This window comes from Myodes glareolus, chromosome 6 (assembly GCF_982192425.1).
Source record: "Myodes glareolus chromosome 6, mMyoGla1.1, whole genome shotgun sequence".
Classification (NCBI taxonomy): domain Eukaryota; kingdom Metazoa; phylum Chordata; class Mammalia; order Rodentia; family Cricetidae; genus Myodes; species Myodes glareolus.
Genome location: NC_142031.1, coordinates 6224601 through 6251869, shown reverse-complemented (window position 1 = coordinate 6251869; position 27269 = coordinate 6224601). Strand labels below are relative to the sequence as shown.

General features: G+C 44.8%; 1 protein-coding gene and 1 long non-coding RNA gene across 10 annotated transcripts in view; one reads left to right on the top strand and one right to left on the bottom strand.

The window, feature by feature from the left end:
* The window catches only part of Rere (arginine-glutamic acid dipeptide repeats), a 353454-nt gene that overhangs the window by 277227 nt on the left and 48958 nt on the right, over window positions 1-27269 (top strand). For all 9 annotated transcript variants that reach the window (XM_085690231.2, XM_085690238.2, XM_085690234.2 and 6 more), the window contains one exon: window positions 24931-25011. In XM_085690231.2, coding sequence (XP_085546357.1) covers window positions 24931-25011 — 81 coding nt within the window. The remainder of the gene's footprint in view (window positions 1-24930; window positions 25012-27269) is intronic.
* On the bottom strand, window positions 18265-23706 carry LOC125387731 (uncharacterized). The gene is made up of 2 exons (XR_015738026.1): window positions 23276-23706; window positions 18265-19608 (listed from the first exon to the last, which is right to left on the bottom strand). It is a non-coding gene; the product is annotated as an uncharacterized LOC125387731 (long non-coding RNA).

Here is a 27269-nt window from a genome sequence, read left to right as displayed (position 1 = left end):
AAGCCTAGCTAGACCTGGTGGCTAATGTCTGTAATCCCAGCCACTGGGGAAATTGAGGCAAGGGAATCAAATTCAAGCATGGTCTAGGCTACCTGGTTAGTTCAAAGCCAGTTTAAGCAACCTAGTGCAACCTTGTCTCAAAATAACAAGTAGGGGCCAGCAGGATGGCTCAGCAAGTAAAGGCACCTGTCATACACACCTGACAACCTGAGTTCAACCCCCGAAACCTACATAAATTTGATGGAGAGAACCAACTCCACATTTTGTCTAATCTCTACATGTCCTGTGGCCTGCATCCCACCCCCCACACTAATAAATAAATTAAAAACTTTTTTTTTTCGTGGCTGGAGAGATGGCTCAGCGGTTAAGAGCACTATCTGCTCTTCCAAAGGTCCTGAGTTCAATTCCTAGCAATCATATGGTGACTCACAACCATCTGTAATGAGATCTGGTGCCCTCTTCTGGCCTGCAGACATACACACAGACAGAATACTGAGAATACTGTACACATAATAAATAAAAATAAACATTTTTTCCTCTAAATAATGAATTGGAGAAGCAGGGTATAGTGACAAACACATCAGTAATTCCAGCACTTGAAAAAGAAGGAAGGGTGGCCTGGGCAGTGGGAGGCTGGGGCAACTTTGCACTTGTTGGCAGGTGTGCCTGACAGGAAATCTGGATCCGATGTCATTCCACCCTGAGAATGTATCCTAAATTAATGAAGTTATTGATATTAAAGAAAGTGAGGGGCCAAGAAGATGGCTCAACAGCTGAGAATACTTACTGACCTTGCAGAGGGTCTGGGTTCAGTTTCCAGCATCCATAGCAGGCAGCTACACCCACAGTACACAGAAACTCATACAGATAGACAGACAGACATAGAAAAGGAGTAAGTCCAGCGGGGCTTGGTGGTGCATGCCATTAATCTCAGCACTTGGGAGGCAGAAGCAGGTGGATCTCTGCGAATTAAAAAAATTAGTCCGGCCTAGCAGTGGTGGTGCACACCTTTAATTCCAGCACTCGGGAGGCAGAAGCAGGTGGATCTCCATGAGTTCCAGGACAGCCAGGGCTATCACACAGAGAAACCGTGTCTTGGGGGGGGGGGGGCAGAGGGTGACAGGGGGGATATACCAAATAAATTTTAAAGAAAAGTTTAAAAATGAAAAGAAAATACACAAATACAAGCAAAGGTTTCTAAGTTTCCTAATCTGTGTTTGATATCCTGTGAGCTGCGGAGGATGGGAGGAAGGCATGCTGTGGATTAGTTCCATTCTGTGTTCTCCCCATGCAGCTCCGAGCTGTCTTCTGGGTAGCAGGCATTAACATGAAAACCTGTGCAGATGTCAAGCATTTGCTGGCTAGCTGCTCGCCAAACAGGTATGGTCAGCCTAAATGTGCCATCTAGGGCCTTAACTTTTAGGTGGGCTTGACTATTCTCTTTTCAAAGAGGAATTTAGATAATAAATTTAGCAAGATTGTCATAAGCATAGGCTTGAGAAGCTAGGTAACCTAAACTTCTAATGCATCTGACAATCTAAAATAGATGGACTATATGTGGAAGGCACCAGTATCTGTGCCAACTGTCGCTATGCCAAGGAGAAGAATTGAACTCTGGGTATGGTTAGGCAAAGCTACTCACATGCCACAGAAAGATGGCAGTAGACTCTAAACATTAGGCTCCTCCTTCTCAATCTAGACTATGGGGATGGAATTCTGCAGTCCTTTAGCAGCACACAATTTAAGGTTGTTTTCAGAACCCCCCTGTGAGGCAGCCCAATTTCTTTCTCAGCTCTAAGCTTCCCTGGAACTTTATGACCCTAGAACATCCTGACCTTGGTGAGTCTTGGGCTTGTAGAACTTTGTTTTCAGCAGCAGGATAATCTTTCCCTCCACTTTTATATTCCTGTCAGACATTCCAGGGATCCACATGAATTTATTCTGCCTCCTGATTGCACTGTGGAGTGTGTTGCTCCCACATCTCAAGAAAACCAAACATTAACCCCGTACCTCTACAGTGCACATGCTCAGTGGGCACTGGTGCACTCCAGGCTAAGTTGGCTGTGCCTGTGCAAGGGGCCTCACTTCAGCACTTGAATATCTTGGCAGAAGAGACGGTGGAACTTGGAGCGGAGACATTTTTGTCTGTTTCTGGATAACTAACTTTAGGTTTGCTTTAAGCATTGGGCATGAAAGGTTGCTCTTCTCCACCTTGCCGTGAACTGCAGCCCACTCTGTTGGCACACCTGCGCTGTATGAGCTTTGCCAGGTGCTCTTGAATCATTCCACCCACAGTCACCGTCATGGCTCTTCCTCATTGGACCTTTTGATTTTGTCACTGCTAGTGCTGTTTCCCCGGATTTTTTTTAATTGACTTAAGTTGTTCTTTTTTTTTAACCCTCCTAAATGTGACAGAGTCAGGAAAATCTCTGTGAGTTTGAAACCAGCCTGGTCACTATGAACTACATAGAGACTTCCAGAACAGCTAGAGCTGCATAATAAGAGAGACCTTGTCTTTTAAAAAGACCAAAAATAAAAAAGGTTTAAAGAACATCATCGTTGACACCTTTATTTAAAACAGAGGGAACAAGCTGGGTGGTACATGCCTTTAATTCCTGCAATCTCTTTAGTACCAGCCTGGTTCACAGAGTGAGTGTCAAGACAGCCAGGGGCTACAGAGAGACATTCTGTCTTGAAAAGCTCTGGGAGGAGCACTAATTTTAAGCAAATACACTGTTAAGGCTTCAGCCAACGTCACTACTAAACTTGTAATTGTTTGACAGTATAGCAGTGCCTCCATCTTTCTCTGGAATCTTTGACAGATTTGGCAATGAATATAATGAATGGCAGCAACATAGTGTAAGCTTTTATGTGTGCCTCTGTGGTTCCTGACACTGTTCTGAGTCCTGGGGCTGAGGAGTTCACAGCAATAGGTGGAGAGAAATGTGAGGGAGACCTTGTGGAACAGGTAAGATTTCATCAGGCAGCATGGATACTCAGCTAATGGAAGAACAGTGAGTCATGAAGAGTAGGGCAGGTTGGTAATAGGCTCATGGGTTGGGAACAGCAAAGATGACCAGTTCTGCCTTGCAGTCCTGAGAAGTCTATATCTGCCTTTGAGTATCAGGGTGACAGAGTTGGAACTGCCTCTGAGGATCAACCTGGTTCACAGCATTGGAGTTCAAGAGGGGAGGGTTCTAAAGCCCAACACAGCACATTTGCTGATGGAACTTTAAGTGATCCCAGTACCTCAACCACACTGAAGACTAGCTAGATCAGAATCTGACACGGTCCTGTCCAGTGCTGCTGTGATCTTGGAAACCACTGGACTGTGGAAAAGGTGTTGAAAAATCACACTTTTGACTCAGCATGGGTTGCCATCTGGAGTCACTGGAGGACCTCTCTGTCCCACCCAGTCCCACAGCCATTCAGTCTCAAATAAACACACAGAGGCTTATATTAATTATAAGTGTTTGGCCTGATGCTTAGGCTTATTACTAACTACCTCTTATGACTTAAATTCACCCGCAATTCTTGCCTATATTTAGCCACATGGCTTGGTACCTTTTCTCAGTAAGGCATTCTCATTTTGCTTCCTCTGCATCTGGCTGGTGGCTGACTCTCTGCCTTTTCTCTTTCCAGAATTCTCCTATTCTGATCACCCCGTCTATACTTCCTGCCTGACTACTGCTCAATCGGTGTTTTATTAAACCAATATAAGTGACAAATCTTTACAATGTACAGGAGCATTTTCCTACAGCACCTCCCTACAAGAGCTTACCCTGGAGATTCTGAGGATATGTGCACTAATATACAGCCCCTGCAGAGAAGAACTACCCTGGAGGAAGCTAGCGGAGTAATCATGAGGCCTTTAGTACCAGGTGGGGGTTCTGAGCATTTGGCATGGCATTTACAAGTGGAGAAGTAGTCACAGACACACATTGTCCTTTCCTGGCTACAGAACACATGACTGGTAGTGTTTGCTCGCCACCGTATTCCAAAACCCCTCCCCTGGCCTCTCTGAAAAGTCCAAGCCATAAGAAAAGGAGAGATGACAGTGTAAGAGACTGCTCTTTTGTTTTCCAACCTATCCGACCCAAATAATCACACAGAAATTATGTTAATTACAACACTGTTCGGACTATTAGCTTAGACTTTTAATTTAAGATGTAAGAGTTAGTTAATAAAGTCATTTCTGTGTATCACCACAAGGCTGTGGCTTACTGGTAAGGAACTGGTGTCTATCTGCTTTGGCAGCCACGTGTCGTCTTCCTGACTCTGCCTACTCTCCCTAGATATCTCTTCCAGCCTGGCTATTTTCTGCCCTGCTATAGACCGAGGCAACTTCTTTATTAACCAGTGGTAATAAAACATATTCACAGCCTGTAGAGGGGAATCCCACACAGGTGCACAGGAGACAAAGCAGAAAAGTTCATGTGCATTTAAAGGAATTGTGGAACATGGAAATGGGATTAGCAGTTATGAATGAATGAAGCTTGTTGACAGGGAGGGCTTGTTGGTTTCCAGAGGAAGCTCAGTGGAGGGAACTCACCGTGAAGAGGTTAAGTTGCAGAGTATGGATATGTTGCAGAATAGCAGTACAATTTAAAAAGGCGTCCTGTGAGATGACCTAAGAGAGACAGAGGATGGACATCATGATAGTGACAGAGAGATAGCAGAAGGTAGGGGGATGGTTTGGTTCCATATTGTTTAACGTATTAAACATTTTGTTGGAAAATGAAATATATATATATATTTCATTAAATATATATATATATTTAAGTTTAGGGCTCACCCAGCCCAGGCTGGCCACTGTAACAAGGTGTGATCTTGAACTTCTGATCCTCCTACCTCCACCTCCCATTATAGGCATGGTCATGCCCACACGGAGTGTTTCTTTTTAAGGACAGTGCTGTCTTTGGCATGACTCAGTAGGAAGGCCTGGCAGAGAATCCCCATGGGTGTTACCAGAGCCCAGACTTACTACTGTCTGCAGCCTCTGCTGCAGAACTGAGGCGGAAAGTGGTACAAGACTGTGGGTGGGTTTATTTACAGTGTTGGCCAAGACTGAGGAGAGAAAAACTCTTGCTTTCCTTGCCTTTCCTGTGTTAGAAAAGATGAAACAGCTGTCAGGAAATGTGCATATGAAGATTGAGCTAGAAGCTAAATTATCAGAACTCCTGTAAGGAGTTGTCTTTCCTGCCAAGGTCAGACTACTCTCACCTTCCTGTAGAAGTCTGTCTGTCTGTCGTGTCATTGTCATTGTCATGCTATACCATCCCCCTCCCTGTTACACTGTCCAAGATCATAGCTATCCAGAGACCCCAGCTGCACGGGTGACTTGGAGATGAAGATAGAGGTGGTAAAGAAGTAGATGGCCGATGCCACCATCAGGAAGGTATTTTGTGGGATTAGCATTAGGCTGGGGAGGGGGTAAATGGGAAAGATCTTTAGTTTTTGTGTTTAGTATCATTCCCCACTAGTCGGTTTGGCTAGAATAAAGAACATCAGAAACAGGACACAGACAGAGCCTCGGAAGTTCTGTGGGCAAGATGTTCACGTGTTAACAGTGGTACTGACAGAGACAGGTGCACAACCGCTGACCACCTACTGAAGGTGGCAAGGCCAGTGGGTAAGCTGCCTAGGGGGGTAAAGTAGAATTGCAGTCCTGTGATTAGAGGCACTGAGAGGAATGCTGTATGGATTTTAATGGGAGGAAGAGGAGGTTGGAAGCAGGAGACATTGGGGCATTTGTAGAGGACAGTATGGGCCAAAGTTGTGGTGATGCAAGTAGCCATTTGGAATTGCTATTGTGATATCCCTGACTGGAAATAGGAGTGGTCTGAATTGTGTTGGGAGAGCCAAGGTTGGAAGGAGGGAAATATGTGCAGTTTGTCATCAACTTAGGTCCCCGGACAGGGACACAGCCAGTGCTATTGTTTATGAGATAGCATACAGTTTGCTGGGTGACCAGTTTGCTATAGGCCTTCCTAACTGAGATGAACTAAACACTGAACATGTGGGGTTGAAGGTGCAGGAATGCTGTGAGGAGGCAGGATTTGGGGAAATGGATGGGCACACGCCTAATAATTAAGATTCCAGGGTACCATCCTCTTGTTTGTTTGCTTAGCCACCTAGTAGAAGGTAGGTCTCTGCTATGTGCTAGGCATTGTCTTAGTAGTAGGCACAGAAATAACTGGTCAGCTTTTTTCCTGTGACTTGTAATCTTACAGTAGCTGTGGGTAATGATTCCCTGTGCATAGGAGAAAGGCTTGAGAAAAGCGTGGGACTCTAGTTGGTAGGCTCCCTTGTCACCATGGGTTCATTTTCTTTGAAATTTCCTTAGCACAGTTTGTTTTGAAAGGCCTAAGACAAACAAAAAAAGACATGGAGGAGCTTAATGTGTGGATGATTCATTTCCTCTTTGAAAGGAGCATTTCTTTCATCCTTTCTTAAGCCTGGAGGGTCTAAAATCGGTGGGTTTTGTTTCTTTGTTTTTTGCTGTTAGCAGGTTAGATCAAATTGCATGAGCCCCACCAGTGTCCACCTGTCTGCCCTCTAAGCTGCCCAGAAGAACCCATGAATTGGAGTGGAGCAGGGCGGGGTGGGCGCCTCCAGTCTCAGAGTAGCGCACATTAACCAAGGGCTTGAGGAGCTGCAGCAGGGAGGTCTCTGAGCCCTCATTCATGTCCTGTTACTCTTCAGTTGTGATTTGGTCAGAGTAAGAAAGTTGTCTCCCACCCGCGTTTGCCCTTTCTCCTTTCCTCTGTTTACATCATGCAGCCCTCTGTCTCACTGGAACACCCTCTACAGGCTGTGGCTTCTTACAGAGTGTTTTCTCTGCATGGGCACAAAGCAGAAGTGAAGTAGACTTGACTTCTGGTGGAATCAGTGCCTTGGACTACTTACTTCAGATGAGTGTTGACCCTCCCTCCAAGAAAGAAGCATATTAATTCAACAGTTACTTAATTCAACAATTAGGCCCCTTCCTGGTGTCCAGGATGGTTAACAGGAAATGTCATTGAAGAGACATTTAAATGGCTGTTAGTACAAAGGGTTCTGCCAGACACAACAGCCTTATCAGAAGGCGGTGATACTGCCACGGAGGCCAGTACAGAGGAAGATGTGATGCTGGGACAAGCTCAGTAGCCCTCACTGATTCTGTAAGGTTAAAGCCAGAGTCTGATGAATCTAGGTGATGTGGACAGTGCCTGGTACTCCAGAAAATTTGTGTCTGCCTTCAATTGATTCAAAGTAAAACAAAACAAAAATTTCCTCCTCCTAAGCCAGGCAGTGATGGTGCACGCCTTTAATCCCAGCACTTTAATCCCGGGAGGCAGAAGCAGGCGGATCTCTGTGAGTTCGCGGCCAGCCTGATCTACAAGAGCTAGTTCCAGGACAGGCACCAAAGCTACAGAGAAACCTTGTCTCAAAAAACAAAACAAAACAAAACAAAAATATTCCTCCTCCTGTCAGGTATGGTGACACTCCTGTAATGTCAGCTTATAGGAAACCCGAGTCAGGTGATTCTGGGGCTCAGGCCAGCACAGGCTGCAGAGTGAGAGACCAGAAAGGCAACACAGAAGTTGCCTTCATGAGGGATCTAAAAAGAATGTTGCCTAAGACCACACACCTCCTCTCAAGTTTAAATTGACAGCTGTCTTAGTCTCTCCTGCAGCCCAGGCTGACCTTGACCATGCTATGTAGCCAAGGAACTTTTAAACCTCTGTTCGTCCTGCCTCTGCCTCCTCAGTTTACCCAGTACTCCTGTGTGCTAGACAGCAACACTTCACTGCGCTCTCTGAGCCACATCACTAGCCACTCTGCATATAGTTTTTGTTGGTGTTTCATCTTGGAGATATAATTTCAGATATACAGATGTTGACATTTAAAATAAAATGGAGGTCTGGAAAGATGACTCAGTGGTTAAGAGCATTTGCTGTTCTTGCAAAGGATCTAGACTTGCTTTCCAGCCACACACATGGTGGCTCACAACCACCTGTAACTCCAGTTTCAGGAATTCTAACACTTTCTTCTGGCTTCCACAGGTACTAGGCACATGGCACACATACATGCAATCTAAACACTATTTAAACTTGTTTTTAAGTCTTAAAAATAAATTTCTCCTGTCTTTTAACTATATCCTTTGAACTTTAAATTCTTTGCTAATTTAGACCCATTATCATTGTTTTAAAAATATAGGACAGAGAAGCTGGAGAGATGACTCAGGATAAGAGCACTGGCTGCTGTTCCAGAGGGCCTGAGTTAAATTCCCAGCACCCACATGGTGGCTCACAACCATCTGTAATGAGATCTGGTGCCCTCTTCTGGCCTACAGGGATACATGCAGACAGAACACTGTATACATAATAAATAAGCCTTAAAATGTGGGGGGGGGGGCGGTATATATGACAGAACTTTGCTAGTTGTTGGTGGTGCACACCTTTGATTCCAGCACTCAGGAGACAGAGGTAGGTGGATTTGGAGTTTGAAGCCATCCAGGGCTATACATAATAAAAATTAAATAAAAGGAGGAAAAGACTGCCCTTCTCTGTTGCATGAATCCTAGGAACATTCAGAGTTTGAAAATGAATTACCTTAGAACTATTTGAATCGCCAATTCTGGGCACCAGACTAGTCCTGGGGGCCTGGGAAGATGTGGCCTGGTGAAATAGTGAGGACTATCATGGCAGTCCCAAGCATGAACTGGCTCACATGACTAAAGGATCATGGGATGATGAAACACTTCCTACCCTTGTTCTCGGAGGCCCATGCTGCGAGCTCTCACTACAGGAGAAAATCCACAACCACTCCTCTTCCCCACAGATCTCTTCCCTCAGCTAGTTCTGCTGTTCAGTGTTAATATAGCACAGACATCACTCCAGCAGTCCATTTAAAATGTTTAGGTTGGGCTGGAGAGATAGCTCAGGGGTAAGTACCGGCTGCTCTCACAAAGTACTTGACTTCAACTTCCAGTACCCACATTGCTGCTGACAATAGCCTATAACTCCAAATCTAGGGTATATGACACTTTCTTCTGGCCTTCTCAGGGACTATACACATGCAGTGCACACACATACATGCGGGCAAACATTTAGATACATAAAAATAGTAAGTTTTAACCATGTTTTAGTGATGGAGTTTCATTGTCACTGGCTCCCTTTGAAGTCCCATATATTTTAGGCAGCCACAAACTGTTTTTAGAAGAGTAAGGCTTAGCCAGAATGCCAAAGTGTCTATGGCATAAAACAGATTAAGAATCACCCCTCTTCCAGATACCACAGATAGTTTCCAGAACAACCAAGATGTCAGATTCAGTGCAGTGGCTTCATGACAGGACACTGGATAGAAGTAGTACTTGTCATAGCTGCTGGCACAGCATACTGACTTAGGACATGGGCTCTAGGTGTTCCCAATGTTTCCACAGACTCTCATATCTCAGACTGGTCGTAACAAGCATTAGCCTAAGAATACCAGTAGCTCTGATAATCTAGTTCACAGTCAAGCATTTGGAAATCCACTCAGACCCACCACCATGTATGGCTTCTAGGAGGTCCTTGATCTTCTCTGAGGAAGTCCACTCACTGGAGAGAGGAAACTCATTGTCCAGTTAACAGTTGAGACGTTTGTTTTTTATGAAGCATTTGTGCCTGCAACATTGTTGTTTGGTTTGTTTCTTTAATATCCTAACAGTCATTATTTTCTTTCTGGTGCTTTCTTAGGCAGCTGGTATTCTCTGACTTGAAATGACAAAGCTGCATTTAGATCAGGTTTCTCACATGCTGCTGACTTTATCTCATTTACAGTATCACATTACTGTTGCCGTACACTGTGTGAGCCGGGCCTCCCCACAGCATTTTAACAATTGGTAATTGGGCAGGAAGTGTGTTTTTATTACAGTGGCCTTTTGATTTTGATTTTACAGTCATGTCGTGTTTAGCAGAGAGCAGAGGTGGGCGAGTGGTGCTCTGAAACACATTTTTGACAGAGAGAAGTCTGTTGTTTCCGCCACTTGGCTATCTGTCAGCTCTTCTCAGACTTCCCCCTTGTGCTGGTTGCCTGGCAACCTGGGGCTGGAGCAATCAAACCGTGGCCAGTGCTTTTCCAAGCCCAGATTGGGAGATGATTTATTGGTGGAACTGCAAGCACCGTAAACCAAGCCTTAGAAATGAATCCCCACCACCACTGCCTTTATTTCTCTCTCTCTCTCTCTCTCTCTCTCTCTCTCTCTCTCTCTCTCTCTCTTTAAGAAAGAAGATAATTGGAGGATTTTATCACACACACACACACAAACACATGGAATAAAATTAGGGCCTTGTTATGTTGCATCCACATTCTTTTCTTTGACTGTGTTACCCAAACGTTCTTTTTCGGAGACAGGGTCTCACTATGTAGTCCTAGCTGGCCTTTCACTCACTATGTAGACCAAGCTAACCTAGAACTCTGAAAGATCTGCTTGCCCCTGTCTCCCGATAGCTGGGATTGATGGCTTTGTCACCATGCCTTGCCAGAAACACTCAAAAATTTTAAGCTAGTACTTTTCTGTGGTAAATGAGGCCACTCAAGACACCATACTTGATGAGAAACTCAGGCCAGGCCAGGGAATGTTAGTGGCTTGCTAGGTGTCAGCTGTGGGACCTTGGCAGACTCAAGCCTAGAACCAGGGGCCTAGCCTTTATAACCAAAAGAAAAACAAAACAGAACTGTATGCTCTTGACTTAACCCAGCATACAATGTTGATTGTTCTCACTATTTTTTAAACAAGCTTTTAAAAAGTCTTAATTGGATTTGTGGGAGATATCTGTACTTGCTTCCTGATTTCTGCTAGGAAGCTAAAACTACTCCCCATAAAATAGTTTCGTAAAACATGTTTCAAGAGACCAAGATTCTGGCTTTGTTTACAAGTGTCATGGTGGGTCTCTTTCATGTATATGCATGTTTATATCTATGCCTGTTAGAAAAGACAGAGCTTCTACTTGTTAATTCTGAACACTCCCATTCTTGCCACTTTCTGCTTCTCCCTATGCTGCCTTCTCCTCCCTCCCCATGTAAACTTCCATTACATTCCACTTTTTTGTTTTTGAGATGGTCTCTCAGTGTAGCTCAGGCTAGCCTTGAACTCTGTATTATCCTGTTTTCACTTCAAAGATGCTAGGAGTAATGGTGCATCCCTACTCCTGACTTAACCACAGCCTTCTAACTAAACATTACTCTAGCAAGATTGATTTTTTTTTCTGCAAAAATGAAACTTCCAGCCCTTGTCACAGTGTTTCCTTCGTGATCTCAGACGTCTCCCACGTCACACACACAGGTGGAAACACATTATTCCTGGGCACATTCTGCATCAGATAGGAAGCTTGGGTTGGGGGCAGAAGGTTCTTAGCTTGCAGCCTAGTGTGTCTAGTTTTGTATTCAAATGCTTTCTTAGTGTGTTTGTATCCCTTATAAATAGAGCTAATCTGTGTATATAATTCACACACAGCTGTATTCATGCTCCCTCAGTACCAATATTTTCAGCAAAAGTGAGGTGTCAACTGGAGTACTGTTGTTCTAAACAAAAGCCAGCAAAGCAACCTTGTGATTGGTTCATGGCAGCTTCCTGTCCAGGATCCTCTGTTTAGGAGCTTGCCTGACAGACAGGCATCATTCATGGTGCACAGGAGACAGCAGCTGCTGGTCTAAAAAGACTTCCTTCCCTTTGCGCTCTTCTTTTTTGCTTTGTTCTGTGAGTTATTATTATTTTTTTCTTCTCCTTTTCTTTTTTGAGTCAGGGTCTCACCATGTAGTCCTGGCTGGTCTGGAATGTACAGACTGGCCTCAAACTCAACAGAGGTCAGCCTGCTTCCGCCTCTCATGTTCTGAGGCTAATGGTGTGACCTACCATGCCCAGCTGATTTTCTTCCCTTTGGGAGGTGACATCTTAGCTGAACTATGTTCAGTGTAGTGCCCAGGCACATATCACATGATGGGAAAACAAAGTCCCCAAACCTCTTCCTTATCAGGAACTAAAATGAGCCTTTGGTGCTTTTTCCTGATTCGTGAAGTTGAGAATAGTCATACCAACTTACAGATATGGTTCATTTAATTTGAAATCACAGGTCTGTATAGGTTGTCATTGTCCATAGGAGAGTCGGTGTAGTTATTTACCTCTATAAAGGTGACCATTTGGTGCTGTGGATGTCTTGTTATTTGCCATTCACTGGTAGATATAGATGTATATATAAAACATAGGTAAACAGAATAATAAATAGTACATATTTATATGCAATACAAATGCATTTATAATTTACTTATATAAATACATAACTTTATAATGTAAATATTTATAGATACATATTTTTTGAAACATAACCTCCTAGATGTAGGCCAAGCTGTTCTTGAATTTGCTATGTAACTGTGGATATTCATCAACCTCTGACCCTGTAGCCTTTCCTGCCCCAGCAGTGGCATGTGTTGCTGCCCCTAGTGGGCTGTGAACCCAGGGCTTCATCTACAGCCCATGTGTTTTATTTACAAGTTTTACAAAGGCTTCCTCACTGAAAATGCCTTTTTTTCTTTGCATTTTAACAGAAAATCCACATTTTTTAATTTTATCCTCCTTTGCTCTGTGCTGAAATCAACTTTTTTAATGAAAGCTGAACATTTAACAGCATGTTTCTGAACCACTTTCTGGAGCATTTATATGGAGCCTCTTAGATGATATCGCAGGGAGAGAATGGCTGTTTGGGTTCTGTTATTAGTGCCAGAACTATTTTTAATTTGAGTGTAGCTGTGTAGCCAATAATTGGCAAGATGCATTTAGCCAGCTGAATTTCTGCACCTGTTGATCTTCTGTTTACCTAGCCTCTCACTTGACTGGGCAAGTGCACTGAAGCATACCTACCGGGTTTCACACGGTGGCAGTACTTTCTGTTTGACCTGAAGTAATGAAAGGACTTTGGTACACTCAGCACAGTCATCTGACTCAGAGAGTCATAGTCAAAGGTAGCTAGGAGGGTTCAGTTGTTACTTTAGCCATCCACCACTGGGTGTGTGAGTGGAAATAATAGTAATTTTCATTTGCTAACAAAGTCAGCCTGGGAAGGGGGTGACACACAGAGATATTAAAATAGGAAATTGTTTACTTTCTGCATCTTGAGTGGGTATTTTGTAGGGTGGGTATGGCTTGGCTCCTCTAGTGTGCTTGTAGGTTTGATTAGAGAAGAGAAGGTGCCCCTTGTTTCTGTTAGTTGTATTTAGAAACAGCAGTGGAGGCCTATCAGGAATGGAGTAAAGCCAGTCGTTTGAAAGGTCTGCGAACCACCTCCCGATAACTCATGTAATCAGTAAGGTGGTGATTGAGGACCACTGCTCCTTGTCATCAGATGCTGGGGCCCTAACACCTGAAACAGGCCCTTCCCTCTTAATTCAGCAGCAGCTCATATAGCAAGTCTCAGATCACATGATGTCTAGAACTGGGTGTTAGAGCAGAGCGTGCACAGTGTCCAAAGAAGGAGCAGTTTGCTTCTTATTTAAATAAACACTTGACTGACATTGCGAGCAAAGGAATTGTTTTGTTTTGTTTTTGTCTTGAGATAGGATCTCTTATAGCACCAGCTGGTCTCAAACTCATCTTGTAGCTGAAGCTAGCTTTAAACTTCTGCCTCTACCTCCAAAGTGCTAGGATTAAAGGTGTATATTGCCAGGTCTGGCTGGCGTTAAGGTTTTTAGTGATCCATACAAGAAATCAAATCACTTCTAACAACAACAAATAAAAACACTCTGAAAACAGCATTAGAAGTTTATTTTCCCTCATAGTTTCTGTGGAGAAAGAGTTCAGGAGTAATTCTACCATGGGGCGCAGGCAGATGGTCTGTGGTTTTGGAACCCTTCAAGGCCCCTTCACTTCCAGATTGGGAAATGACAGCTGGAGCTGCTGAGATGAATTTGTCTGTCCTGCCTGATGCTTCCAGAGTGGCTGAACTTTTTTTTGGAGGCGAGGTTCAAGTCAGGGTTTCTCTGTGTAGCCCTGACTGTCCTGGTAACCAATGCAGGGATTAATGGCAAGAACCATCACTGTTCAGCTCACAGCGGCTGAACTGGGATTGCTGTTGTTGGCATTAGTTACTGTTCTGTTGCTATGATAGAGTACCATGACCCAACAGCTCAGAGAAGAGATCACAGGATATCAGAGGAAGCACAACAGCTAAAGCAGGAAGCTGGGAAGTCACATTTTAGCTGCGGCCAGGAAGCAGTAAGAACTGGAGATGAGATAAGGCTCCATCCCTAAAGGTTCCTTGACCTTCCCAACAGCACCAAGCAGGGAACAAGTGTGCAAATACTAGAATGGGGAATAGTTCTCATTCAAAACACTATCATTGCCATTACCTTTATTTATTTAGAGCCCACTGTGGTGGTGCACACCTTTAGTCCCAGCACTGAAGGCAGAGACAGGTGGATCCCTGAGTTTGAGGCCAGCCTGGTCTTACAGAGCAAATTCCAGGACAGCCAGAACTACATGGAGAAACCCTGTTTCAACAAATAAATAAAATGTATTTATTTAAGGCATTTTCAGCTATTTGTAAGTCAGCTACAATTAACAGCAGTAGGGGCTCAGAGAACTAAGAGCTCCACACTAGTTTGCTAAGGGCTAGTGGACAAGCTGTAGGTGGGATCTCCATGCCCACACTAGTTTGCTGAGGGTCAGCAGACAAGCTGTATGTGAGGTCTCCATGCACATAGAACTAATCCTGTACTCTAAAGGCAGAGACAGGAGGATCTCTGTGAGTTTGACGCCAGCCTGGTCTACAGAGCAAGTTCTATGACAGGCTCCAAAGCTACACTGAGAAACCCTGTTTTGGAAAACAAAAACAACCCCCCGCCCCCAAAACAAGAAAAACTAATCATGTGCCAGGTTCTGACTGGGACGTAGTGAGGGCAGGATCAGTAGGTAGACCAGGACAGTCTGGAGTCCTGAGATAGCCGTGGGCTTTTAAGGCTGTGTGGTAGGTTGTGTGTTTATGAAATGTTTTAGTCCCTACCTGATTGCATTCCCAGCAGTGTGTCCTACATACAGATTCAACAACTGAGGTGCAGCTTTGGAGATACAGGGGTGATGGCTGTGCAGAGGCTCTTGAGCACCATGCAGGAAGTAAGCCAGAGAAATTTGATGAGTCTGTGGTGACTGCAACCCAGGGAGCATGCTGATCGCAAAAGACGGCCTGCAGCAGGAGTGGAGTGGGCTTCTAGGATGGGTGAACACGGAGCACTTAGGCAAGCACTCCTGCCATGTCCAGTTCCTTACTGTACAGTGGTCCCAGGGACACCCATCTGGGTGGGTATGTCATGGCTACCTGTGTTGCTACCACCACCCTCATGCTTTACACTGGGACCTGAAGGAATCATACAGACTCAGGGAACTTGAAAGGCACAGAGACATTCTAGTCAGTTCTCTAGGCTCAAGACTAGACTGCTTTGAGCTTTGAGCAGTCCAGGATCCACACAGACATTGTCATGTCCTTAGCCCATAGCCTCGTGTCAGGACATGAGACTAAACAATACTTCTCTGAAAAGTGTGCATTCAAGTCTGACTTGGGAATATATCAACTTTGGAGAGAGGAGCCTGGGAGATGGCTTTGCAGAAGTCTGGTGGCTGTCCCCAGGAACCCCATGATGGCTCATAACCGTCTGGAACTCCAGTTTCAGGACATCCAATGCCCTCTTCTGAATTCTGGCACATGCAGACAAAACAGCCATACACAGAAAATAAAGTAACCCACAAAACCCAAAATGTGTTATTAGTTAGGGACGTTTGAGGGTGGGTTTAATCTTTCTGAAAAATAGCCATTTGCATGTATTCTTTGATGTAGAATTAATAGAAAACATTTTTATATTTCAATAACTAAGAGGGACCACTGCATGCTCCTTCACAGTTCCTCAGTGTTTCTGGAGCTTTACCATCTTGCAATAGGGTGTAAATCTAAAAAATAAAATAAATTAAGAGATTTAATAATAACCAGTAAAAGAATGGTATTTATTTGGGGTTTTTGAAATAGGGTCTCACTGTGGCTGGCCTGAAACTCACTCTTTAGACCAGGCTGGCCTCAGAATCATGGAAACCTGCCTGCTTCTGCCTTCCAAATACTGAGTTAAAGTTGTGTGCCACCACCATGCTTGGCACAAAAGAGTAGTATTTACATTGCTATCCAGTTTGCTAAGCTGAAACTGTAAGTTAATTAAACTTTCAACTGGATTGGATTAACACTAGCTGTAATGGAGTGCATTTAAACTGGAAACTGAGACCATGAGCAGTGGTCTCCCCTTAGGCACATTGTGGTGCTATGTTTTGCCAAAATGGTGCCTCACCAGGACACCTTTCATTAGTGTTTAAGTGCTTCAAACCAAAAACAAAAGACACATCTCACAGCAGTACAGCAGTGACTCTCAGTGGCTGTGTTTTAGATATGGGCTAGGTGATGTTAACTGATTACCAGGACTGCATGCTGCACTGGCGTAGGCTGTCACCCTGTGGGCTGTCAGACAGCAGCTGTAGCTTAGGTACCAGGGTTATGCAGCACACTATTTGGAAAGGTCTCAGCTCTCACTCCTTCACTGCATTCAGGACACTTTTCTCCTGCCTTCCTTTCAGGAATAGTGGATAGAGTTTTCTTACTGTCTGGCTGACACTTTGTGTCTGACTCTGGGGTTGGGTTGGGAGGGTGACTGTAGACTGCTTACTTGCAGATCTGCCTGCTTGTCAGTCCCCTGAGAACTAATACATTATTAACATGAAGTTTTGTGCAGCAAACAGGATAGAGCAAAAAGCCATTTTCACAGTGGGACTCATTTTAATCCTACAGTGTTTTCTAAACTGTTGTGTAAGAGGACCAAGTGGAGAAGTCCTGGCGAGTTTCTGACTGTGATCCACCAGTTAAAATTCACCAGAGGGAGTTAATTTTGAAAGCTCTCAGCTAGTGGCTAATGCAGAGGTCTCTTAGACTGGTATGCAGCCTAGCCGCTCTTTCGTCTGCTCTCTTCCTGCTGCCGACTGGAGTCAGATTCAGCATGTATATGGTTTGGAGAAAGCCATGTGTGCACGTGATCTAGAGGTTTAGGCACACCTGACCCTCTGCAGGACTTATCTCTGTTCTTTTACTCTTAGGACTGCTGTCTAATTGGATATTCACAGTACTTTATTATTATTATCATTATCATTATTATCATTATTATAGTTGCAGGGGGTAAGAATTTTATGTAAAAGACAAGGTTGAAAGTGACTGAAACAAGAATAAACTAACAGTGAGGATACCCTTTACTTGCCTGTTTATAGATAATTTTGATGACTGAAAGGGGCAGCAACCATCTCTGATCTGTACTTTGCTTTTAATATCTGTACCCCATCACAGTCTTGAGGCTTCTTGTTTATGTATATCACCTTTGACCCTCCCACCATGATCAAGGATTTGGCACCATTGGATACCATATAATTTCCTCTTATCTAAAATGGGACTATTAGAATGATTGAGAAAGGTCCTGCCAATAGAGCCTGCGGCAGTGCCTATGCAAGGTAGCATGCAGCTGCTTTTATTGCTATGTCAGGCTATGTCACCACCATCCCCATGCCAACAAACACATAAAACTGCAGATAGGTTGTTGTTGTTGTTGTTGTTGTGCTGGGGTGTTTGTATGTGTGTGTTTTGTTTCTTTTTTGTTTTTTGAGACAGGGTTTTTCTGTGTAACAGCCCTAGCTGTACTAGAACTGGCTTTGTAGACCAGGTTGGCCTTGAACTCACAGAGATCTACCTGCCTCTGCCTCCCAAGTGCTAGGATTAAAGGCATGCGCCACCACTGCCCAGCCCAGATATATTGTTGATCAGTAGAACTAATGGTGAAGCTTCTTGTCTGGGCCCAGCCAGCCATCTCTCAAGGTGGACAGGACAGGAGAACACATGGCTGGCTTATAGGCCGTTTATGTAGTCATAGCTCATGCAGATTTGCCCAAGCACAAGAGGAACTTCTGAACACATTAGCCTGTAGGGGGAGGTTAATGTTACTGCATATCAGCCTTGTTCTTTTTATTTCTGTAAGTATCTCCATTTCAGGAATGGACTAAACAGCCATGTCAGTTCTCTGTGACACACAGGAGAAGACTATTAGGGCTATTGAGTACACTCTCCTTTCAACCCCTTTCAATCTGAGAAGTTTTTGATAGCCCTAGTATATGTATAAATAGATGTCTAAATCAGACATGTACTGATAATCATAAAGAAATTCATTTGAAAGTGATTTGATATGTATCAAATTTACTATTTATTAGCAATGAAAATACATTTGCATATTAGTGATGTGGGTATGCTTGTTTGACATAAAAGAAATCTTGGTTGAATAATAATGCAGGAGTTGAGCATCTTTGGGGTTTTTCAGAATTATTCAATATTTAGATTTTTTTATAATATCAATATTGAGAACACAGCTTCACATAAAAACATAGCACAAAATGGCTGAAGTATTATTTAGGCATTTTCAGAAGTAGCTGGAAATTCTGTCCTAATCCCAAGCCAGGACTTGACAATTTTTATGAAACTCAAAGGCAGTCTTCATTTAAAATGTTCTTCTTACACATTGTTTATGTCTGTGTCGGGGCATATGCATGCCGTAGACTTCATTTGGAGACCAGAGGACAGCTTGTAGAAGTTTTCTCCTTGCCACCATGAGGATCTTAGGGATGGAACTCAGGTTGTCATGCTTAACTGTAAGCCCCCCAACATGCTAAGCCACTTTTCCAGCTCTCAAAATGTCAAAATTTAGAGATTGGTCTTATTTTTATTTGTGAGTGTGCACGTTTGCACGTGTCTGTGAGGGAATGCCTCATAGATACCTGTGGAGGCCAGCAGACCGTGCCAGATCCCCTGGAGCTGAGTTACAGGTAGCTGTGAGCTGCTGGGTGTAGCTGCTAGGAACCGAACTTGGGTCGTCTGGAAGAACAAAAGCTCTTAACCTTAAAACAATAATTGTTTGTTTTTTACTTTTATTTGCATTTATTTTATGCTGAATTTATTCCTGTGCCTGTAAGTTTTTGTTTCTTCAGTTTCTTCTGGGATATTTTTTTCTTCTGTGCAACCTCCTCTTCTGGCTTTGGAACAATCTGTTCCTTTTCAGTGAGAATCATCTCCATGTGGCAGGGGGAGCTCATGTACAGATTAATCGGGCCATGAGCTCTGTAAGTTCTTCGGCACATTTTAGGTGCTTTGTTACTTGGATGTGTTCAGTGATTAGAGAATCTACATCTAAACCCTTCAGTTCAGCATCACTCTCTGTGTTTTTAAACATGTGCAGCAAAAATTCAGCTCTCTTTTTGGCCACCGACCCTGTGTCCAGCCCCACTTTTTGGCCTGGGCGCACCTACTACCTCTATCATTGTACCGTCGGAATGGCACACACTGCTTCTTCAAAGTGACATCTTTCAGATACTTGGTGGCTTTTCGGATATGCATACCCTTGATGGCCTGGGCTGTTTCACGGATGTTCTTAAAGTGAACCTAAAGGTTTGATCCTCTCAATTTGCATGATTTTGTAGGGTTTTCTGGGTTAAGAGAGTAGCGAACCATCTTCACCGATCACCTCTGGCTGCTTACAGGAAGAGCAAAACAATAATTTTTTTAAAAAAAAAGCTTTCTTAATACCACATAATCCACCTTATCCTTAATACCACAAGGATAAACTAATTTGATACTTAAACAATTAAGAAAATATTAAAAAGTCTTTGTTTTTCATAATTAAACCATTGTTTCTATAAGAGCAGAAAACTTCATGAGCACAGTAACAACACTGCCCTTCATCTTACATCCGAGGGTGTTTGATGCAGCATCCATTCGCACTGCATGGTGTGATGGCATGCACAGTGCAACATGGTGAGTGCTGACAGAAACCCCACTGTGTGTGAGGCTCTCATTAATTTCTGGCTGTAGTATGTTCAGAAACCTTTTACTGGTGGCCAGATTTGTCTCATTGAGTTTTAACTTAAGTGCCTCATGTACTGTATGCTTTATACACACACGGGGCCAGGGGAGCAGAGCCCCAACTTTAATGTTCTGAATACTTTTAAAAAAGTTTCATGGGACTGAGTGTTATATGTATGTAAGTCCACTGTGTGTGTGCCTGGTACCCTGAGAGATCAGAAGAGTGTGTTAGTTCCCCTGGAACTGGAGTTACAGATAGTTGTGAGCCTTCATGTGGGTGCTAGGAATCAAACCCTCTGCAAAAGCAACAAGTGCTCTTAACCACTGGGTCAACTCTCCAGACCCTCTTCACATTTTCTAAATCCAAGAGTTAAATTTTCCCAGCTAGGAACTTCGGTGGACAAACCGATAGCAAACTCATGAACTGAGTTGGAACATCAAAGAATATTCTCTTTGCCATAGATAAGTACAGGTTTCTGTTTGGGTTTCATCTGGCTGTGAGGATGCAGAAATAGAAAACAATGTGGTTTTGCTCCCAAGGTGCACAATCAGGTTGCTTGGAGATGAAAAGTACCAAAGAAACAAGTACCAGCTTCCTAAGGCCCATATGCGAGTGGGGGTGATGGCAAGCGCTGGAGCAGAAAGCAGCCTCCTTAGCACTAGCCTGTGACCCACAGTTCACACAGTTTAAATGTACATATCCTCTTCCTCCGTCACCCTTGGCAGCCTGGCATCCTAATGTCTACACTGTCAGCGACAGAGAAGTAACATACAAGGCCTTGAAAAGAACAGGTCGTGGCCATGATATTTAGTGGCTTAGCACTCCTCTGTGAAGAAGTCAATATGCTAATTATTAAATTACCATTGAAAACATCCAGGTCTTCACCGGGAAAGAGGTGCACAGAGGGAATGGGCTCATGACCTTAGAAGCCAGTCTTACACACTGGCGGCCAACTAACATGCTCTGAGGGCTTGGCTCTCTTTCGATTTTAGAAGCCACTCTACATTTCTGGTAAACCACAGGTGAAGTTGTCCTGAGAGGCAGATGTTTGGCTGGTCTTGAGGCCTGTGGCTTTCCATAGAGAAATAACAGCACAGGCCACATGAAGCTTTTACTTCCTCTTTTTCTTTCTTTCTTTCTTTTTTTCTTTCTTTCTTTCTTTCTTTCTTTCTTTTTTTTTTTATTAAGTGGGGCCAAGGCAAGAAGGGCAGTTTGTACTTTTCATGCATGGACAGCAGTGATAGAGTATGTTCATCATCAGATGTCAAATTCATATTTCTGGAAGTGTAGTAGTTTGAGATGTCTATAAGACAGTCAACTGAGTGTTCCCAGTAGCACTGGATCATAGATGCAGCCTTAGGAAATAGTGACAGCCAAGGCAGCATGCAGCAGGTTGTCTTGGGAGTTTGGGTGAGAAGAAAGTCCAAAACTCTGGAAACACATTTAGAGGCCAGGTGGTACAGGAAAACCAAAAGGACCGTTTGTCATGAAGTGGAGGTCAGGTCTGCTTTCAGAGGTTAGCCTGGATATCTCTGTGGTGGGGCTTGTTTGTTTGCTGTCGGGTGTTGGTGATGTTTTTTTTTGTTGTTTGTTTGTTTGTTTGTTTGTTTGTTTTTTTAATGTTTTTTGTTTGTTTGTTTTGTTTTTCTTTGGTTTACCTTTTAATGCAGGGTCTGATGTAGCAAGACCAACCTCAGAGTTTGTGCACAGAGGAATGACGTCATCCTCCTGCCTCCATCTCTCAAGTGTTAGAATTTTAGTTAGGCCAACTTCGCCTGGCTATGGACCCTTCTCCATTTCTTAGTCTAGTTCTATGATGAACACCCCAGTTCAGCCCCACCTTGTCTCACAGTTGACTTCACTTGTTTCAAAAACTTAGTGAATACCCAGTGCCCTGCACCCTAGGGAGGGAAAATGGCATGTGACAGAATTCCTGTCTTGTAGGGTTTACAGACTGAGTAAATGGGAGGGGCTGGTCACAGGGCTTTACTTTTGGAACAGAAAGGATTTGAGTCTGCATCTGAAATGAACCTTGGAGACAGACTGGGTCATTAGACATCTGCATGGGAGGAAGGGAGGGAGGCCTTAGAAGTTGGCTCAGGTGGACAGTCACTGTCCACAGATGATGTTCTTAGACAGGGGCTGGGGAAAGATGCAGTGCTTTTGTTTGTTTGTTTGTTTGTTTTTGGATTTTGTTCTTTATTTTTCCGAGACAGGGTTTCTCAGTGTAACAGCCCTGACTGTCCTGGAATTCGCTTTGTAGACCAACCTGGCCTCAAACTTACAGAGATCCACCTGTCTCTGACTCTCGAGTGCTGGGATTAAAGGCATGAAGCCACCACCCCCTGACCAAGATGTAGTTTTTGTTTTTGTTGTCTCATGTAGCCTGTGCTATTTTCAAATCTGCTGTGTAGCTTGAGTATAACCTTAAACTTCTGATCCTCTTGCACTAGAATTACAAGTATGTGCTTAAAATCTGTAGTTTTGAAAAATTCCTTGGCAGAGGCTTGTAACAGACTGTATGGTGAGCTAAGTTCCTGGAGGTAGGGCTGGAGGTGGGGCCTGGACCTGCACTGGGTAGGTGGGAAGGAAGGACTGAGCAGAACTGAAGAACTGGCATGCTGGTGTTAAGTGAACTGGCACGTGTTGTTTCAGGATAGCCACTAACATAGAATGAATTTCATAGGAAATGTCAGGAAACAGAGGATCTGTGAGGCTGGGTAACCTTGATCAGTTTCTTTAACTATCTATGGCTTAGCTCCCATCTCTGTAAAATGGAGTAAGAACTGCACTTTCTTAGATTGGGGGTGATGTGACAGGTACTTAATAGCCACCACTGGTTTGCATGCTGTTTCTCACGTTCTTCTCTCATATGACCCAGATGGCCCAGAACTAGCCCCTTTCCTCTCTTCTGCTGAACATGTGTGTCACTGGGCACTAACCCTACATCTGATCCCACAATCTGGTATTCTACCCCCAAACTGTCTCTCACAGCCCATTCCTCTTCTCAGAGCCCCCTCCAAGCCTACAGTGCTGCCACTTTCCTTGGTAACCTGTCCCATGCCCTCCTGCCTTGGTGTGAAGACGCTCTGTGCTGCCAAAGGTCACAGTCGTCCATCTGTCTTCTGGGCTTCCTTGGTGCACAGGGAGATGCCCTTGCTTCTTTGTGCTTGGTCAAGTAGTACCTCAGTGCTCTGGAGTGATCCCACATCCACTTGCCTTACCTACTGAAAGCCAGTCACGGTTTAATACACGTCCTGGCAAGAGTTTTCAGAGTCCCTCCCAGTGCTAGGGGTTTGGTAAATTATTACAGTGAGTTAATGGCCTAATCACCTACCAGTGTAGTGTGCCAGCCTCTGCTCTGTTCCTGGTCTGCCATGGGCCCTCAGAACTCTGTGCAGTCTGGTCTCAGTCTCTTCTGCAGGCAGTCACTTTTTCTGCATACCTTGTCCTTGCAGCTTCCAGAATGTTCCTGTGTCCTTCCTGGTCAGCTTGAAATCCAGCTGGAACCCACCTGGCAGGCTAATGCTCTTCCTGGTTACTTCCCCTAAGTCAGGCAGTGCAAGCTTCCTCCTCCTAGCTCCACCCACCACCCTTTGTTTCTCTACTGCTTTCCTTAGAGGCCCAACAGTCATCTGTACCTATTCCCTTCTCTGGGCTGAATGGGAAGTCTTTGAGGGCAGAGCTCTTTCTTCTTCTAGTTCTGATAGAGATGATGTGTGCAGCTTAGGATGCCTGTTGATTGTATGCCTGATGTCGACGTCAAGTACCAGAGGAGTGTGTGCTTCCTTCTTGTTTCTCACAGATTGTTCCCTCTGAACTATATCAATTATATTGAAAATTGACAGTGATGAGTCATATCCTAGCAAAGGGAGAAATCGGAACTCGCAGAGCTTGAAGGACTAGAGTACGAGGTTGCAGATGGGTCTTACAGGCCAGGGCTGGCCATTCTCGACGTTTGTCCCGCTGGTCTCTAACACCCGGAGTGGGAGGCCCCTCTTGGGCAGGTGATTTATTGGCAGGGGCCCTTCCGTAGTGATCACTTGTGAAGTGCTGGCTGATACCCGGGCCTGGCGGGAGCGAACACCCCAGCCGCGGGCCGGAGCAGCCATGGGGGTGGGGACCGGCGCGGGTTTCGCTGCCTCTCAGTGGGCGTGTGACCTGGCCTGCGTGGGGAGCAAGTTTCGCTACTGTGGTGCCCCGCCCGCAGGGAGGACCCTGAGAAGGCCGCGGCGGGGACCCGGCCGCCTACGGGGGCCGGGCGGGGCGGAGTCGAGCGGGCCGCGGCGACGATCCAGGCCGCTTTTTGCAGCTGCCCGCCGCCGGGCTCGCTGCGCTCCAGCCTCCTCCCCCGGCGCCCTCCGCTCCCCGCGCCCCGCGCCCCGCGCTCCGCGCGGCCCCGCCGCGGTCACACGCTGAGCAGCCCGAGGCCGCTTGGCCCTGCGCTTTGTGGAACCCGGGGACGGGCGCGGCCTCCTTACCTGTAGCTGCGGGTTGCTCTCGGATCGGAGGTGGGGGCGGCTCGTGGACCCGGCCGAAGTGAAAGTCCGGGGGCTCGACCCCAGCGGTTCCCGGCTCTGGGGCTGCGGGCTTCGGGTGAGCTTTCGTGGTCATGGAAGGGGACGAGGGCCGGAGCGGCACCAGACACTTCTGCGAAGGCAGCTGCTTCCGCGGATGGAAAGCAGCTATGCTGGTTTATTGCAACGCGGGCTGTTTGTTGTTTGCACCTTCGTGCAGCCCGTGGTGTCAGGAGGCCGCCTTAGCTCTGCTTGCCATAAATGCCCGACGCTGCTTGTGGTTCCCCGCAGGCCGGGGGGCTGCCCTACCCTGCCAGCACGTCCCAGCTGTGCTGCCGAAAGCCTCCAGCCTAGCTGATATTCCCGAGCTCAGACTTTTCTGCGGTTGCTATTCTGCTGATTGCAGATCTTTGCTTTGCTGACATCCTGTTTTGGTTTTGGTTTTTACGTTTCACTTGTTTCTTTTTTATCGCAGAAACGCTTCGTTAAGGGGCTCCGGCAATACGGCAAGAACTTCTTCAGAATCAGAAAGGAACTGCTTCCCAATAAGGAAACCGTGAGTACAATCGGACTTTATGTAACTTGGCTTTTTCCTCTTTGCTCTTCTCGTGCAGCTTCTCCGCCCCTGAGCTTAGGAAATGGTTCCTTTAACCCCGTGCTGTGCCTGACTCAGGCTGGCCTCAGATTCGGTGTGCTCTGCTTTCTTGACTCCTTCAGCTGGTAGTTTTCAGATAGCAGAGTGACATATTGTGCTTATTCTCCTGAAGAACGCATTGTAACTGGGAGAACAGAGTTAGCTGGGGGAAGGGACCGCTGGAGAGTTAACATCTAATTTTAAATCCAGTGGCTGGAATAGGAAATGGCATTTTATCGCTAGTTTGGATTTGGTAATTATCAAAAGTCATTTGACCAAGTCAAAGGATAAAATTGAAAGGTTTATGGAATTTTACTGGGGGTCGTGCTTCCCCCTTATTTAATGTTGCTGTGCTTCAGGAAAATACTTTTAAGTCTTTGCTATCCCAGCTTTAAATGCTTACACTTTATTAGTGAAAAACGGTTTTTATTAGCTGCTTAATGGGAGCTTTAAAAAATGTCTTTGCTGTTTCAAAAGCTGAGGGTCAGATGGTCCTGATGAACTTGCCCTGCCTGGAAGGGTGTACTGAAGAAGAGTCCAGGCTCAGTACCTGTAATTCCTGCCTCCTGGAAGGTGGGAGTGGACCACCAACCTCACCCAATTGATGCCTTCAGGCTTGAGCCAGTACCGGAAGTACCTCCAACCTGGGAGGGGGAAGAGTTGTGATTGATATTAATCTGGCCACACTCAGCTTTTAGGAAGAGGGGTGAATGAACAATGTCCTTTAGAAACGTGGAAGGTAGGGTTTTGTTAGTTTGATATTTTGTTTTCTGTTGGTGCTTATTGATTTCCTCTTTAAAAAATAATGGAGCTTTTTTTGACACTTAATATAGTACGTTTAGGATTCTGGTAACTGGTAATAGGGAGAAAGAGTCTGAGATTCCAAGTACATCCTAGTAAACTGATGGCTCCAGTCAGTGACAACTAAATAAAAACTGAGTCACTACCGTGCATCTGAATGTGCTGAGATGGGCTGCCAGAATGCCTTTGAAAACCCAAATTGTGGGGGGCTGGAGAGATGGCTCAGAGGTTAAGAGCATTGCCTGCTCTTCCCAAGGTCCTGAGTTCAATTCCCAGCAACCACATGGTGACTCACAACCATCTGTAAGGGGATCTGGTGCCCTCTTCTGGCCTGCGGGCATACACACAGAAAGAACATTGTATACTTAATAAATAAATAAATATTTAAAAAAAAAAAAGAAAAAAAAAGAAAACCCTAATTGTGGATAGATGTTAAAATACCTTGTGGAAAGATCTGCATTTCTCACAGGTTCGGAAGAGATTTTATTAATGGAGATGATGTAGAAATTCTCCTTGAGTTTTCTGGGAATTTCATTTTTTTCCTAAATTTATTACATTAAAAAATTAAAGTAGCTTGGCTCAAATGTAGCAGTTTTGTTTTGGGCTGATTGGAAAAAGTCAGGGAGTAGATGTGCCCTGAAGATAGCCCACTCTTACTCTGTCAGCTTAAGTCTTTGGTTACAGGTGCTGGGGTTGAGCCTTCAGCCTTCCTGTTCTTACCTTTTATCTGTCCCTTTATCTGCCGAAAGTTGTAATGCTAAAGATCTGATCAAAGAAATCTTCACAAACATTTTATTTTGATGCTTGGGGGGAAAAAAACCAGTAGCGCAATTGAGGATTAAATCAAAACTTTACTTAGGGGTAGGAGTTGGGGTGCTGGGTCTTGTGCTTGCTAGGCAGAATTGGAGACCCATGACAATTTTATTCAGTTTTTATCTCCTTAACTGAAACAGACCTGACTGACCTTTAACCTCGTGCTGTGTTGCTCACTAGTTTTCCTAATTAGAAAGTCAGGTTCTCCTAATCTTATCTGTTCTTTTCTTGGTTGCCCTTATCACATTGGCTGATTCAGTGAACTGATGCCTCTTCCCCCTCAGGCTGCTCTGGTGGGCCAGTCAGGTGAGGTGAAGACGTTTTTTTTTCCTCCTCTGCTGTGGCTGTGCCTTCTTTAACCCTGTTCCCTCCTGGTTTCCAGTCATTTCATGTGGACACCACCGCTAGAGGACAGCAGACAGAGTGGTCTGCAGCCTTGGAGGACCTCTGCAAGCATCCCTGGGTCCCACTTTCTTCTGAGTGCACGGGATGGGTTTGGTCATGGAGTCAATCTGTTCAGTGTTCTAATCAGCTGGACGAGGCTTGTCTTATATTTTCCTTAGCTG